The sequence below is a fragment of the Hirundo rustica genome, chromosome 1 (genome assembly GCF_015227805.2).
Source record: "Hirundo rustica isolate bHirRus1 chromosome 1, bHirRus1.pri.v3, whole genome shotgun sequence".
NCBI classification, from domain to species: Eukaryota; Metazoa; Chordata; class Aves; order Passeriformes; family Hirundinidae; genus Hirundo; species Hirundo rustica.
In genome coordinates this window covers 131,361,713-131,377,595 of record NC_053450.1, presented here as the reverse complement: position 1 = coordinate 131,377,595, position 15,883 = coordinate 131,361,713, and the positions used below count along the sequence as shown (strand labels likewise).

The following is a 15,883-nucleotide window of genomic DNA, read 5'->3' as shown; positions in this document are numbered from 1 at the left end:
CAGGTGTCCACAGAGCAGGCTGGGCTGGTGGGGATGGTTTCGCTCTCAGCAGCTCAGGCATCAGTATCGGAAAAACAAGACAAGTTGTGGTGAGGTTTGTCATTGCCAAAAATGCCACGGTTTCACTGCCACCAACACCACAGTGAGCTCAGGTGTGCTGACCCATCCTTACACCAGCTCAGGCATGCTCAGGGAGGGTGTCCAGCATGGCCCCTGGAGAAGCACAGGCAACGGGAACAGCCCTGCCTGGCACAGTATCAAGTTTAAGGCTTTTCAACTTGCTACTCCAGAATCAAAAAATCCCTAAATAAAGCTTGAAATCTTTCTTTTTATGTTCAGTGGCTATGCCATGAAGGGGCTTGCCACTGTAACAAAGACATGACATATATCAAACCGTGATATGGCAAAGCAAGATACGACGACGTATATCAAGCCTGACACGAAAGTGCAAAGCACAAGATAAACGGAAGGTTCACAAGGTATCAGCAGGCAAGGACTGAAATCTGCCGAGAGCCACTTCACACCTTGCAGTTCTCACCCCGTACCTTTGTCGTCGGCACATGTAAAGTTTACATGGACTTAAATAGATGCTGAAAGAAATAATACAGCTCCAAAAGGGGTTTTAATAATCTCCTTCTGTCTCTCATTATATCTATGTGTTGATAACAAGGCTGCTTCCTGCTTTTCCTGTTTTTATTAGTTTGCCCTTTCTTCCATTCGCTTACGCATTTTGGCCTTTTTCTTTTGGTTTGGTGTTTGTTATTTTTGGTTTGGTTTTTTTTTTTTCCTTTAATGGACTTGATTTAAATTTCTCTTGTCAGGTTTTCAGAATTGCTGAGATTCCTGGAGAATCTTTGTTATATTTATTTAAATGTGGGGTGGGCTTTCTTTTGTTTCGGGGTTTTGTGGGTTTTTTTTTTGGGGGGGGGGGGGTGGGGTTTGTTTTGGGGTTTTTTTTCTGTTTTTGGTTTGGTTTTTGGTTTTTGGTTTTTTTTCCCTTTTCATTTTTTTTTTAACTCCCTTGAGAAGAGAAGACTCAAATCCTGGTATTTGAATATTTCTAAATTTGTTCCTGCATTTTTATCCCAACCATTTATGTTGTGTTTACTACAAACATGCTTCTGCTGAATGAGAACAAGTCTGCAGCAATTTTATCTTCATTCCTAAAGATTCAAGAAGATGTTTCATTATCATTTTTTGTTTCTTTCTGTTTCTGCCCAAAGAAATTTATGGACAAAGGACCTGATGTGAAATATGGTATTTCTGAGGATTATGTTAAGTCACATGAAATGATAAAATGTTCGTATTTTTGTAAATAAATCTTGAATAAATTGGTTGCTTTCACATCATGTCCAACTATTGTTTCATATTCTAGACCTTCCTGTTCAAGCACAAGTATATATCTGCCATTACAGATACACCTCACAATTTCTTTCCCTGTGGCGTCCTCTGTGCATACAGTACTCTGTAGAGCGATTTAATTTTAAATGTAAATTCCATTTTGTTTTGCACAGTATTATACATTAGTATGAACGCAGGGCTTCTTTGATACAAGCTGTTGACATCGCAGCCCCAGAGCCACTTGCAGAGCCGGCTGCTGGTGGGTGCAGGGTCCCACGGATGTCTCAGTGGGTTTGTGGACAGACAGGATGCCCGGGGGTCCTGTTGGGCAGGACTTGGTGGCTGCACCAAGCACCCTCCTGCCATGAGCTGTGCAGGGCCACAGGTGGGCTCAGCTCCGTGGGGTGGGATCAGAGCACAGGCACAACAGCTCATTAGGAAGCTACGGTGTCAAAACAAGAGCAAACTATGGAGCTTTCTTTGCAGGAATTTTCATTGTACTCCAGGCAATAAGCACATAACTTTTAACAGTGGTAAACTATGCACTGCACTGGGCTTTGTTCAGCACGGAAGGTTAGATGTGGTTGGTTTGGGTTTTATGACAGGGGGAGCAGATACTTGAAGACAAATGCTGTATTCTTACAGAGAATTTCTGGAGATATTGTCACATCACATAGGTCTCTGTGACAAAACAAAACAAAAAACAACTTTGATCACCTACTTATATTTCTCAGTGTTACTTGAAGATAGTCTGTGCTTCTTGAAAGCTGAGATCAAAGTCACTGTAAGCTCCCAGATCAGAAGAAAAATTGCAGAAAATTACATAGGTTCTTTTTATTTTATTTGAGGTAATGGACAGACAGGGAGGAGGAGCAAGAGGAAAATGGAAATGTCTCTGGAAGATAAATGGTTAGAAAACCTCCATATTTCAAAGAACAAAACTGTCTGTTTGTTGTTTTGGTGCTTTTTTTTTTTTTTTTTTTTTTTTCCCTTATACTCCATGTATTTACAGTAGTTATAGCAGTGTTTTACACTGGAAAAAGTAATGATGTTAACATTCTTGTAAGAAGAGATTGCCTCAAATAAAACTTCAGAGGCAGCCGAATGAAAGAAGAAAATAAGGCCAAAATATGAAGCTTAATATTGCCAGGGGGCATCTGGTGTGTCAGTCAAATGAATGAGGTAAGCAGATTTATGCCCTAAAAACTTTAGCCAAGGTGTTCTTGATGGTTTAATAGACTGCTGGCCTCCCACAGATCATTGCTAACTGCAAGGGAGATTTTGCTGAGGTAGAACTACAATCACGTGTGTCTCCACTTCTTGCGAGCACTCCACAACTCCCAAGTTGTTTATTTTTTGCCTTTTCCCTTTCCATTGATTTTGGGTTATATTTTCTTTGCAGTTATAGTCAGCAAATGCCCGAGTAATAAATTTATATTTCTGAGCTGTAGAGAGGATTTGATTTAGCAAATAATTTTTACCATTTGGAGCAGTTTAGAATGAGTTTTCCAGTTGCCTTTGCAGTTATTTCCCCCCTCTTTATGCCGTTTTGCTGCATTGTCATGCTTGTTGTCTTTGATTCTCGGAAAGCAATGCTTTAGTGGTGACGATGGGATATTGCCACATTACAGGCTTCCCTGCCAGATGAGTTCCCTCGGTGCCAATTACTGTTCAGCAGTGGATGCTGCAATAGGTCAAGCTGTACTTTTTGCTAGTTGTTCTTTTTCTTTCACATGCATTGCTTCTGTATAAAGCACTTAGGGGCAAATTGTGCTTCTGCCTTGGTAATTGTCGCTGCGATACTCCGGGGGACTGTGTGAGTGGATGCAGGTATTCCCTGGATCTGTGGAGCTCCACAGGGTCACTAACCTGCTGGTAAGAGATGTAGGGCCAAGGCCATAGGAAATCATCACAGGATAAAGTTTGTAATTTCTTAGCTGCTCTGTCTCCTGAGGGCCAAACCGCTCCTCCACCTTTTGCAATTCTCCTGCCCTCTCTGCTTAGCTGAGTAGTGCAGAGATTTTGTCTTTCAGAGCTAATGTTCGACCACTTGAGGCAAACTTGAGGCAAAGAATAGTGATAGCAGCCTCTCCTAACCACAGCAAGTCTGAGAGCAGGTATGCTGAAAACAGCAGGGGCTGAATACCGCAGGAGCCATGACCATGTCACTCCTGCCTGCTGCTGTGCCCTTCCATCCATTCCTGCCCCGGGGGCTGGTGGTGGCATCATACCCCATCCATTTGGGCAATGGAGTGCATGAATCCAATGTGAAGCACATGAAAATCAGAGGGAGAGCAAGGGCCACATCTGCCTGATGACTGAAAGAACCTGTATGGCATGGCACAGAAACTAGAAAATCATTTTGAGCTCTAGCTTGAAATGGTGTCACTCATTGTTTAATTAAACATTGAGATATGTGTGACAGGGCTGGGAGTTAAACTTTGCTGTATGGTGGGTGTTCTCTGAACTGTTGAATTTCCTTTTTTGGCTGCTGGAGTTTTAACTCAATATGGCCTGCAGAGACTGCCAGGTCATTTTCACAGGTAAACACCTCAAATCTGTAGTGTAAAGCCAAATGCAGGAGACCTCTGATCGTCTGTTAAACTCTTAGATAGGAGTCTCTGTAGTTTTGCAGTAAGTCTGTTTATGATATGTTGTTTGTATTTCTAATTATAAATTTGGAACAAAATTCTCTGTCAACAGAGCTTTTTTGTGCTGGGTATTTAGGCTAGTTGCAAGGTTGGTTTGGGGTAACTGTAAAGATACTAATGTCATTCTTGAAATACAAGTAATTCTGAAATATAACCAAAATGATGATTCAAAAGCATACAAGGGCAAAGGCATAATCAATATACAATATTGCCACAGTATCAATATGACTCTGATAGTATACTTGAGAAGAGATTTTTTTACTGCAGTAACAGCAGCATCCTAACTTTCATTCCCTCTGATGCTCACATTTGAGTTATACTTTCCCAACAGGTCATTAAACTGATGGAGATGTTGCATTGGTGCATCCCTTAAAGATATATTTTTCAAATGAAGGGCCAAACTGGAAATATTGGAAGTAAAGATTTAGCATCTCTGTGTACATACAAAGAAGCAGCTTCATCTTGTGGGGGCATGCTAATCTTACTCCTGCCCAAGACAACTCCTACCCTTCCCAGGGCAGCTTTGCCCATGGCTCAGTGACATTTTTTGCTCTGGGTCTTAGGATTCATCTGCAAGGAATAAAACTGCCTTACAGAAACTGCTGTTTGGCTGGTTTCTTCCAATTTTGCTGCCTCAGAGAATATCTTTGGTTATTCACTTCATTACTTCACAAAAGCTCTGAAGCAAAGACAGAATTTATCACTGACACCAAGTAGAAATTGGAAGAATTGAAGGGAGAGATTATGTGAGACCTTTTAATATAAAGAACTGTAGTATAAGTTAAGAAGATTATTTTAGCTTCAGCTTCTCTGGCAGCTCCTCTGTTACATAAGTGTTCTGCTTTTTCCAGCAAGGTATTGCCTAAACGTCAGTCACGGCCATTTCCTGAAATAGGAACACTGAGTTTATTTAATTTGGGGGGTTTAAGTATTTTCCATTTCAGAATAATAAATACATAAGATATAAGATCTTGTCTGTGTAAAGGCTACATTCTGGTAATATACAGGAGTATGTTTAGACATACTAAAAACTTCTCAGTTATGATTTTAAGAGTAAGCTTTGATTTTTCTCCTGACATGGCTACAGCAAGCTTTCATGTCAAAAAAAACACCGCAGTGAAGATATTGATTCATTGGGAAAGGGGTGAAATGTCATACTCCTAACTACATCTTTTCATTTTCCAAGCTCCTCCTAGAGAACTGACAGAAGAAGAAAAGCAACAAGTTCTCCATTCGGAAGAATTCCTGATATTTTTTGACCGCACAATACGTGTAATTGAGCGAGCTTTGGCTGAAGATTCTGACATCTTCTTTGACTATAGTGGCAGAGACGTAGAAGAGAAAGATGGGTCAGTTTGGAGGTTTTTTTACTTTTGTAAAATAAGTTTTCTAAAGATAATTCCAATAACAGGAAGCCTTAACTTTAAACAAAATTTAACATTTTTATAGTTAAGAAAAGCTCATAATGTCTTCATGAAGGCCTGGGTAACTGTCATCTGAAATTATATTGTAAAATTTCTTTGTGCTTTGATTAGCTGGGTTTTGGGTTTTTTTAAAAATCTGATGGATAATTTAGCTGGTTTAATTTTTTTTGTTTCATTTTTGTGATGAAATTTAAAATTCTGGAAAAATAACTAAAGGAGAAAAATTTGTGTATACACATGTACATGTAAATGTACATTCCAGTGGTATACACATGTGTGGTTATGATATTTTCACAAATTCAAACTAGTGTTGTTTATATTCTACTATTGCCTCAGGTCTGTAGTGGATCCCACTATACCATGCATTGTGGGGATGAAAATGATCTCCCAAAACATTTGCAATCTAAACAGCTAAGACGAGAAGCGACAAGTTTTGTTTTCAGCAATCGATATGGGAGCAAAAACAGTAAAACTTGTTCTTTTTACTACTGGAGAGGAAATATTTAGGTTGCAACAGCTATGTGTCTGTTGAAGCCTCATGGCAAATCAGTAGCCGTATTGCATGTAAATCACTAGGAGGTTAACTCAGAACATCATCCCTATGGACCAGCTAAGTGCATCAGTGTGCCAGTGTTGGACCAGCACTGAGCTTCAGCCTGTCCTTATGGCATCACACAACATCTGCTGTCTCCATCTCTGGGAGGAGGTGATGTACCTTTAAGATTTCAGGAGTCAAAAGTAAGAGGGGTTTGGTTATTGCTTGGAGGTGAAAGTTCAGAAAAGGGAGAGCTGAGTGCCAAAGCTGAGAGACAGAGGGCAGAGATGGCCCAGGGGGACCCCAAAGAGTCAGGCAGGCAGTGAGAAATTTAAAAATGTGGGTTTTTTGAAACAGATCTAAAACTTGTTCCTTGTCACATCATTTTCAGCCAGACAGTCAGTGAGAGCAATTAAATTAAGGTTGCAGACTTCCCCAGGCTGAGCAGAGATCTGAGAAGTAGTCAAAAACCTTTGCACTGCTTTTCAAAGCATTTGAACCCTTGTACTTGAAAATTTGTCACTTTGTTTGAATTCACACAGAGATGTTCAAGCAGGAGCCAACCTTTCCTTTAACCGGCAATTTTATGATGAGCACTGGTCAAAGCATCGTGTCGTCACCTGCATGGATTGGTCTCTTCAGGTAAGATGTGAAGTTGGGAGATATGTTTCCATATCACTTCTACTTCTCCCTATAAAACTTATGGGCAGCCTCTGTTTGCTCTTCTTTATGCAGAGCAGGATGTTATTTTTGAGATAGCAGCAGGGCCCTGTGTGAGTGAAAGCAGATTTCTCTGTAAAGAAGAGTAGGGGACAACAATGAAGCTGTCATTTTTTTTGTATGTTACTTGGTCTTCAAAATCAGGATGTTGTGCTAAAAACCTAGGTTAACAAACCCACCAAGATGAAGTCCTTCCGTTTCCTGCCCCTTTCACTACTTCAGCCATAAATGGAATTTTTTTTAAGACAAAAGTTTTAAAATTAAAGTAACAAAAATTAATTTACTGCATATGCATAACTATACAAAGTAGTATATAAAAATAAAAAAAGGTGAGAAGTAAAATTAACTTTTCTAATATACTAAAAATGTGAAAATATCTGAGCAATTTGGAGAGATTGAAAAGAAGTTTTTCAAAAACTTCTGGATCCTCTCTTCAAGTGATGGAAGAGGAGGCTGCAGCTGCTCTGGGTCACACAAAATCAGCATGCCTGGAACATATCCCATTTCTCTGCACTGCAAAGCATTGTCATCGGATAATAAAACTGAGGGTAGACCTGCCTAAGCTCTCCAAATCCAATGCAATCACATCAGCAAAGTACAGAAACAGAAAGTTTAATTAGTTACTCTGTTGGGGAGCTGGGATTAGCAGACATCATCATGGGTCCTGTCAAATTAATTTGGTTCTGGTTTTACTCCAGCCCCTCTTGTCTTGTTTCATCATTGTTAGCCTGTTCCTAGGTTCTGGCCTGGAGTAAACTAGCTGGTTTCTCTGGGGAGAGAACCAAGGAGTCTGCTCTTAAATCCACCATACAGATATAACAAAACTGCTCCAAGAGGACATTGAGTTCAAAAATGCAAGCACAAGCCAGTCTGCCCACTTGGCCCCAAACCCAGCCTCAGGCATGCCATGGGGTCTCCAGAGACGCGGTGCAGCCTGGTGTGGGTAGCAAAGGTGCTAGAGATGTAGCTCAGCCCAGTATTAAGAACAAGCTTTGCCTTATCTTAGAAGGAGCAGCTCTTTCTGCACCTCATTAGATATGCACACGAACAGAGCAAGTGCTCGAGGTCAAACACATAAATGGTGTGTGCAGCCTGGAGAGAGGCAGTGGATAAGGACCGTGGGGACTTTCAATCCGTACTTCCCTTTCCCCTTGAAATGGCAGCAGAGCTGTTTCCGTCCCTCTGGGTGCTTCCCAGGCAAGGTGGCAGCTGACTTCACAGAGGACGTGGAAGCAGCAGAGAGGAGAGGAATTGGGGGTCCCAGTAAACACGGCTGCTAGGCTGAGGAGGTCTGGGTGGTGCACAAGAGCCAGCTGCAGAGAGGCTTCTTGTAATAGCCAGCTTGCACCCCATGTGTGAAATGAAGGATTTATACCTTTGCTTTCATACAAAATATCAGCCTAGGAACAGGTATGCACTATTGTGATGTGGGTGGCCTTTAAGCACATATGGATTTCCACAGAAATCAAATATAAGCCTGAGGAAACACTTATCTTAGGTTGTTCACTTGTTCAGGGGCTGGAAATTACATGGAATTCTTATCTGATATTTTCCTAACAGGCAGCTCTTACTGTATTCCCAGGGCAGCAAGAAAAAAAGCTGCCTCAGAAGAGCACTGCCAAATGTAATTGTTCAGCCCCTGGGGCTTGAAGGCATGTTCTGCTTCCCACCTCTTTGTTCCAGGGTGGCCCCTCCTGCCTTCCTCTTTGTTAACTCCTCATGCTCAGCTCCCTGGCACCCCAGCAGGGGCTTCTCTGTATGAGGGGCTGCTGCATGCTGCCCTACAGTAGCTTAGGAGTATGGAGTTGCCTCCTCTCCTTCCTGCTTTGAATTGTATCCATGGGACAGGAGCTGGAGGCAGACCGAGGTATTTCACCTAACCACTAGCTCTGCTGCTCACACATGCTCCAGGACATGACAGTGTCCACTGTGCCAAAGAATAACTTGAATAATCATGGGAACTGCAGAACACATTGCTCAATTTTCTTCGATAAAACTGCTGCTGCAAAACAGCCTGGAGGAAAATAGAAGCTTAATCAAACAAAGGACATTGATGCATTGATTAAACAAATTATTCTGTTCCCAGTCACATGTAGAATATGGTCTCAAACATGTGGGACCTTTCATACCATTCAAGTTAACCCTCTAGCCCCTTGATTCTTTCACAGAGCTTAGAGCCTTAGGGAAAGGCTCAACAGATTGAGAGTAAACGCAAAGAATGATAGCACCTTGCTCTGTCCATGGGCCCTAACTTAGAATGCCTGAAGCCAAGAAAAACATTGTCTCAGGGATAGGGATGTGTCTTTCTTGACTCTGAGGCAGCAGCCTTGAATGAAGTTTTGCACAGCACCATTTCCATGTTGTTTTCAGTTGCAGGACATCTGGGCACCTGGTGAGGACTGAAACTGTGTAAATGGAAGTAGATTGAGTGGAGCATTGCTAGGGAAGATTTAGGGTGCTGCACTTAGCTGTTTTTTAAGAGTCAAAAATCCTCATAATGGTGTTACCCAGCTAGGTGTAAACTTTAAACTTTGTTTCCAGTCAAACACATAAACTGATTGCAAAACCTACCAACAGACCAGCAAGATTTGAGTCAGTGTTTGTTTATGGCCAGACGTGCGGCTAACCATGCTCACTAAACTTCACAGACGCATGAACCAGTCCCAAAGTGCTTCAAAATTGGTACTTTGGACCTGGTCACACCCCCTAGCTGGTTGCAGTCACGCTGGCAGGAGGACTTGTTGCTTCTGTCTGCTCACGTATCTGCCCCTTCATGACTGCAGGCTCAGCCACTGGCGTGAACGGTCCCCAACCTGTTCAGCCAAAACGTGATGCCCTGTCAAGAGCCCGCTGCACATGCTGCTTGCTTGGACATGAGCCAGTGTGGGCTCAAAAGGTTCAAAGGAAAAGCAGAGCTTGCTGTTCAGAAGTGGTTGGAAGCTCTGTCGCCAGGAGTGAGGGAGGAGATGGATGAGAGCAGGGCAGGGCTGGCACAACTGTGGCCAGAGAGGTGGTATCTCAGGGTGGGATAATTTATCCTCAGGTGTCCCTCAGGTCCTGATGAGGGAGAAGACCTGGTTGGCCTACTGCATCCTCCAAATTCCATGCAAGTGAATTGGGTGCTAAATCATTCTTACAAGCTGTGCCAGCAGCTAGGGTCTGGAAGGATGTAGGTACAATCTAGTCAGAATTTCCTTAAAATGGGAAAGCGGTAGGCTATGGTGTCCATGTGTCATTGCTGATTCTTCCACACATGGGTCCAGGCTCATTTGGAGTGATGAGCTTGAATAGAAAAATCATCAGCTCTGTGATACATTATCCATGGAATTGTACAGAATGTGGGAAGCAACAGCTGCTGGTGGCAGAAGTTACAGCTGGGTGCATTATTTCTTCCCAATGGATTTTGAGAGCAGAGAGGTTCAGACCCCAATAATAATGATAGAAAGCATGGTGGCATTTTGTTGTTGTTGTTGGGTTTTTTGTTTGTTTGTTTGTTTGGGGTTTTTTTTGGGGGGGGTTGGGGTGTTTTTTTGTTTGTTTTTAATTTCTAAAGTGCCTTTGGATTAAATTCACAACTCCCAAATGAGAGTTTCTTTGTCCTGCTTCCTTTGAATCTACCAGCTGCACTGTTCTCCTGTAATGTGGATGGTTTGGCAGGAATTTACCTGGGAAAGACAAAAAGTGTCAATAATTTGCAGATACTGAGAAATTTTGAGGGAAAGCATTTCTAATTTACAAGTCCTCTTGCAGGCCTTGTAGGTCTTACAGAACTTGAGCTGCTGACTCCTTGGTCTGCAGAAGCCACATGCTTTTCTCTGGACACGCCATAATCTCCACTGCCTTATCCCTCTAAATAGGCAAATATTTACAAGGAAGGGCAGAGGTTACCAGAGGTGCCTAGTTTCAAACATGTGAGAGTGGACTACTGAGAGTTACAATGTAGACAGAAAGTAATGGATGCTTTGTGGATAAATTGTTAGTTCTTAAGGTGCTTTAAAATTATGCAAGGTCATCAAGACAGTGTGAAATCCTGACTTTTCATATATGATATTATGTATATCGAGATATGTATATATAAACAAAGCAAATAAATATGTGTGTTGCATATCTGCTTCTATACAACAGTGGATAATGGGTATACAGAAAAGTGTGGCTCTGATTTTAGAGTGCTCATTGCATCAATCTTACTGAGTCAGTGGAATTCAAGGTCACCCTGTGTTTTACAAGATGACCTCAGCATCTTGCAAAATTGAGCTTCTGTGAAGAAAATGTTTTGTTTGCCATTTGAATCATCAAGAAGAGCTTTCAAGTTGATTCTGTGCATAAGTGAATAAGAGTGCATAATGAAATAAGAAAGAATAATTTGCAGGAATGCTGAAAAAAAAAAATTTCAGAATAAAAGCAAGTCAACCCTATGGTCATAGTGTTTTATTATGAAAATTAATTAATATAGCAGTTTGTCCCTGAAGAGACGTTTAAGCAAATACATTAAAATTATTCAAGCTTTCAAATTTTTCCTCTTCCTTTCTTTTCATTCCCTTTATAAATATTTTGTTAGTTATCTTTTCTTAAGAATTACCTGTAGAAAATAGCATTGCCTTTGTGATTATTTGAGCATAACTGATCGAGAGCAAGTATCAGGGGCTCTAAGGGTGTTAGGGATGAGTAAAATGTAAAACCAAAATGAAGTAGAATAATATGATTGAACTAGCATGTATTTTAATTAAAACCAGATATTGCACATTTAGTGTAGATTATTTCTTTCTGATATGATTTTGTGTAGGTTTTTCTTCATCCATGTTATTTCATTTGCCTTTTCTTTTCCTTTCTAGTACCCTGAATTGATGGTTGCATCTTATAACAATAATGAAGATGCTCCACATGAGCCTGATGGAGTAGCCTTGGTGTGGAACATGAAGTTCAAGAAAACCACACCAGAGTATGTGTTCCATTGTCAGGTAAGGGTGAGGAAGCCTTTGATTTTATGCTAGACACAACAATACTACACGGTGGATCTCCCCATTGTTTATAGGAAAAGGTTAAGGTTAAAAATAGGCATTTTTAGTAAAAGTACAAGTGACAGTCCAGCATTTTTAGAAGGCAAGCAGCCTTCTCAAACAAAAGGCTGTCAGGGCTGCATGTCATTCTTTGTCTATTTAAAACAGTCCCTAGGAGATTTAGTTCATAAATCCCTCGCACTTATGGAGTGACTGTGGTGTACCACTTCCTCATCCAGGCAGTAACACATGCTTTCCCACCCACGTTAACTTCCTCGCATCCTCTGCACTCAAGCTGCCTACCCTTGCCTTGGTTCTGCTCAATATCTTGTTTTGCCTGTAAAATTGGATGACAAACTTTGCATTTTTGGAGATGGGTCTGACTTCCATCTTGATCAAAATGGTCACAGTTTCAAGAACTACTCCACCAATTCCTTTAGGTCAGTCAGTTTGACTGTCCTTTAGGTCAGCAAAGGTCAGTGGTCACTTTAGGTCACTTCACTCAGTGCTACTTTACAATTAACCTGGCTTAGAAGTTTATGGACAATTCAAAAATAGTTGAGTGTTTTATTTCTGTATGTCTGTTTACTCCTCTTTTGCCACTGCTTTTGTGTGTGAAATGGTAGAGCCTCGTATTGACAGAAGCGTTCAGCTCACTGGCTCTATCTCCATCAAACTGTCCAAACTGGAACAGGGCTTGGGCCAAATTTCAAACCTCTTCATTAATATCCCTCTGTGGTAATTAAATACAGGACAGTAGTATTCAAAAAGCCATATGGAAAAGTTTCAGCAAGTAGAACTTAACAATCAGAGATTAGTAAAACACAGATAATTCTGTGGTAAAAAATTGCTTCTCTTGGAAGGATATGTATTACCTGGCTAATTGTGTAAGCTAAGTGTCATTTTACATTTGAGGACCAAACATCTTTTTGAACTCTAAGTTTATGTTTGGACTTGGGTACATTATCAGATGTAACATAGTGGGAGGGAGTAGCTGGAATTGAAGTTGCTGCTTCAACCCGATTAAGTAACCTTTAATTCTGGGCATATTTTTCTAATTTTCTATACTGAAAAACAACTTCACAAGGAGTTTAGGCCTGCAAATATGCTATACAGATTTATACACACATACATATATATGTATGTATATATATATGGGAGAGGGGAGCGTATTACCTTTGAAATGAGGACCTCTATTTTCCTGGATATCGTATTTGGCAGCCAGTGTGTTCTTTCTGACTGCTTAAGGTCTTAGCTCAGATCCCATGTTCAGATTCTTCTGTGATGTACATGCAGCTTAGTGTTTTGAACAAAATTTCTAAGAGAAGAGATGGTGTTTCTAGGAAGGATAATCCTTATACTACACTGATTTTGCAAGATAATGACCAGATTCGGGGTAGCCCTCCTGCATACACAGTGGAAGATTGACTAAAGACATAACAATTTGTTCTGTTCAAGTTCTATCTAGATCTATTTAAACAGGAGAGGTATGACTTACTGCGTTGAAAACAATGAGTCAGGCTACACTCTCCATTAGAAAAACACACATAGGACAGAGTGGTGGCCAGGGATTTGGCATGGCTGAGCCATGTCTAATCCTCACATTGTTGGATATGCTCCCTTTTAGAACTGGAACCTTAAAACCTGTGAATTGAGAAACGGACAGGACATTGTGCTTGCACAAGTATCATGGATTAACTCTCTTTCAGCTAAAGAACATCACTTCTGCCCATGGGAAATATTTATTTTCTTTTCAAACTGACCATAGATAATTTGTATTATAAGTCCATTATGAGTTGGATCTGTCTTTGAACCAACATTATAGGGCTTTTGATGTGGAGTATGTTCTGGATATCTTCAGATCAGATGGGGATACCCACATGTGATTAAATGGGGAAGCAAAAAGTATGCAGCTTGGTCTCTTGAACACAGGTTTTGTTGTAACTGACACGGATGGAAAATAAGAAAAGAGTAGTATCTTAACTCATAGTCTGGATTTCAGTTCTATAGATCATCATGTTATTCTGCTAGTGGGAACTAACTGTATAATTACTCAGCCCCATATAATTTATATTACCATTTTGCTAGAGAAACATTCACTTATTCAGTCCTGAATCAGTTATTTTTCTAGGCCTTCTGAGAGAGAGGCCCAATTTTGTTTCACCAAATACTTGACCATACAACAGTCCAGCCCAACAGCTAGAGACAAACACACACCTTACTGTCATAGCTAGGTTGCCCAGATATGACACAGTACTTTGAGTGTAATTCTCAATAAGCTTCCATTTTCCTTCTCAAAGACTTTCTATAAAAAGTGGTCTCAATAAATCCTACAAGATGCTGACTTGATACCTTTTACCTTTCAATTTTTGTGGTTCAGAGAGCAAGACGCAAGGAAGTAGAAATTCATTTCAAGTGTGACTGTCAATGAGCTTTTGCAAGTCACTTCTGAGAAGCCAGATCAATAAATAGGTTTATGAAGGCATTTCTGAGAAACTTTTAAGAAATTTCACCTCAAGAGTTCTGCTGACATCAATAGAGATAGATCTGTGAACCATCTCTGGACAGCTGAAGAGCTGGCTGGAGTGCAGCAGGGAGAACTTCAGATACCAATTGTGCACATTTGGTAAATTCTTGAAGCTAGTGTTTTCCTGTCTTTCCCGATATATTATCCAGATGCATACCATGGAATTTCTTCATTTTCTTTACCTCTTTCTGAGACTGTTTTTAATCCTACGTAGGAGAATGTGAAATGCTGAAAGTTGCCAGAACCAAGTTGTCTATCAGACATGAGAGACAATGATGTATAAATCTACTGGCAAGGATGATTTTGCCTAACTCCAGTCAGCAAAACATTTGAGTCCTCAAATATGAGGGGTGGTGTATTCCATAAATATGAAATTCTTACCCAATTTAAACTCATGTTAAGCTGTTGTCTCATTAATACAATTTAAGTAGTAGTAAATTTCATAGCCGTACAATGCGTTGTGCTACAAGTACTGGATTCAATTTTAGTTAATATTCATTAAAGGAAAAATGACAATTAGCCACGTGGACATGCTTACTGATTAACTCATGTGTACTGCCATGTGCTCTATCAGATGCTTTCTAAAATAGTCCTGATAACTACTACTCTCACCTCCTATGGAATTTTTTTTTCTTCTATGTGTTTTATTTTTGCCCTTCTTTGGATTTTTATATTTCTGCTTTATGTGCTGACAGTATTTTAGCTGTGACTCCCAGATTTTTTCCTCTGTAGCTCATCATACATCTCTTTACCACAAGGTTAGAAATAGGAAAAACAGAGAAGAATGAGGGATTGGGCAATTTATTCATTTGTTTTCCTATGCAAGCAAAAATTGCTGTCTCAGAAGCAAAAGTGGAATGGGAGGGTGATATCATTTGCCAAAGGAATGAATGCTCAGTGCTTTCCTTAGGCAGTGAGAATTAAATTGTGCATGCATTTAATACTGCAGAGTGCAGGCTGGGAATATCGTTGTAGGGAAGAGTCAGGGATGTCCTCTTCCCCCATGCTGGAGCATCACATACTCCTGGTGTAAGCCAGAGCATTCCAAAGGCAAGACACATGCCTTTCAGAGGTACTTTATGAAACCATGCAGATGAGTCATCCCTGGTTGGGTTGGTTTGGCAGTATCCAGAGATGGAATGAATTCCAGCAACAACATGGAAATCACATTGACTCTCCCTAGGTTTAGTTGGGCAAATTTTAAACAGTGGTTCACACTGCTTCTCTCAGCTACTGCTGGTTTGTGTTTAGGTGGGGGTGACAAAAACAAAAATCAAATCTCACAATTATTGACTCAACATGTGTTCAATCCTGTATTGATTTCTGCAATGCACGGAGCTGGCCTTGTATGTGAACATTCCCATACCATTGGTTGGTAGAGTAGCAGCAACCATATTTTTCAATATCTCTGTCTTTTTCAGAACGGACTTTTATGTTCTTAATGTGTTTTTTCCCTGAACACGCAAATAAAAATCTACATTACCCATTTATTATGAGAATTATTTGTACTACTCATCATCTCTGCTCCTGATGTTTTCTCTGTTTCATGGTGGTCTGATCTAAGCTTTCTAAGCCAAAGTGACCTGAAGAAGTATCTGAAACTTTGCAGCAATATATCTGGTCAAGTGAGGCACATGAGAACACAAAGTTTGCAGTAGATGGGCTAGTAAGATAAAATCTGAGTTTTA

The 15,883-nt window shown here is 40.5% G+C and overlaps 1 protein-coding gene across 9 annotated transcripts in view; it reads left to right on the top strand.

Annotated features, from left to right (window-relative positions):
- DYNC1I1 (dynein cytoplasmic 1 intermediate chain 1) overlaps positions 1–15,883 on the top strand; it is a 188,242-nt gene that overhangs the window by 106,993 nt on the left and 65,366 nt on the right. For all 9 annotated transcript variants that reach the window (XM_040072622.1, XM_040072601.1, XM_040072612.1 and 6 more), the window contains 3 exons: positions 5,179–5,341; positions 6,494–6,593; positions 11,504–11,629. In XM_040072622.1, coding sequence (XP_039928556.1) covers positions 5,179–5,341; positions 6,494–6,593; positions 11,504–11,629 — 389 coding nt within the window. The remainder of the gene's footprint in view (positions 1–5,178; positions 5,342–6,493; positions 6,594–11,503; positions 11,630–15,883) is intronic.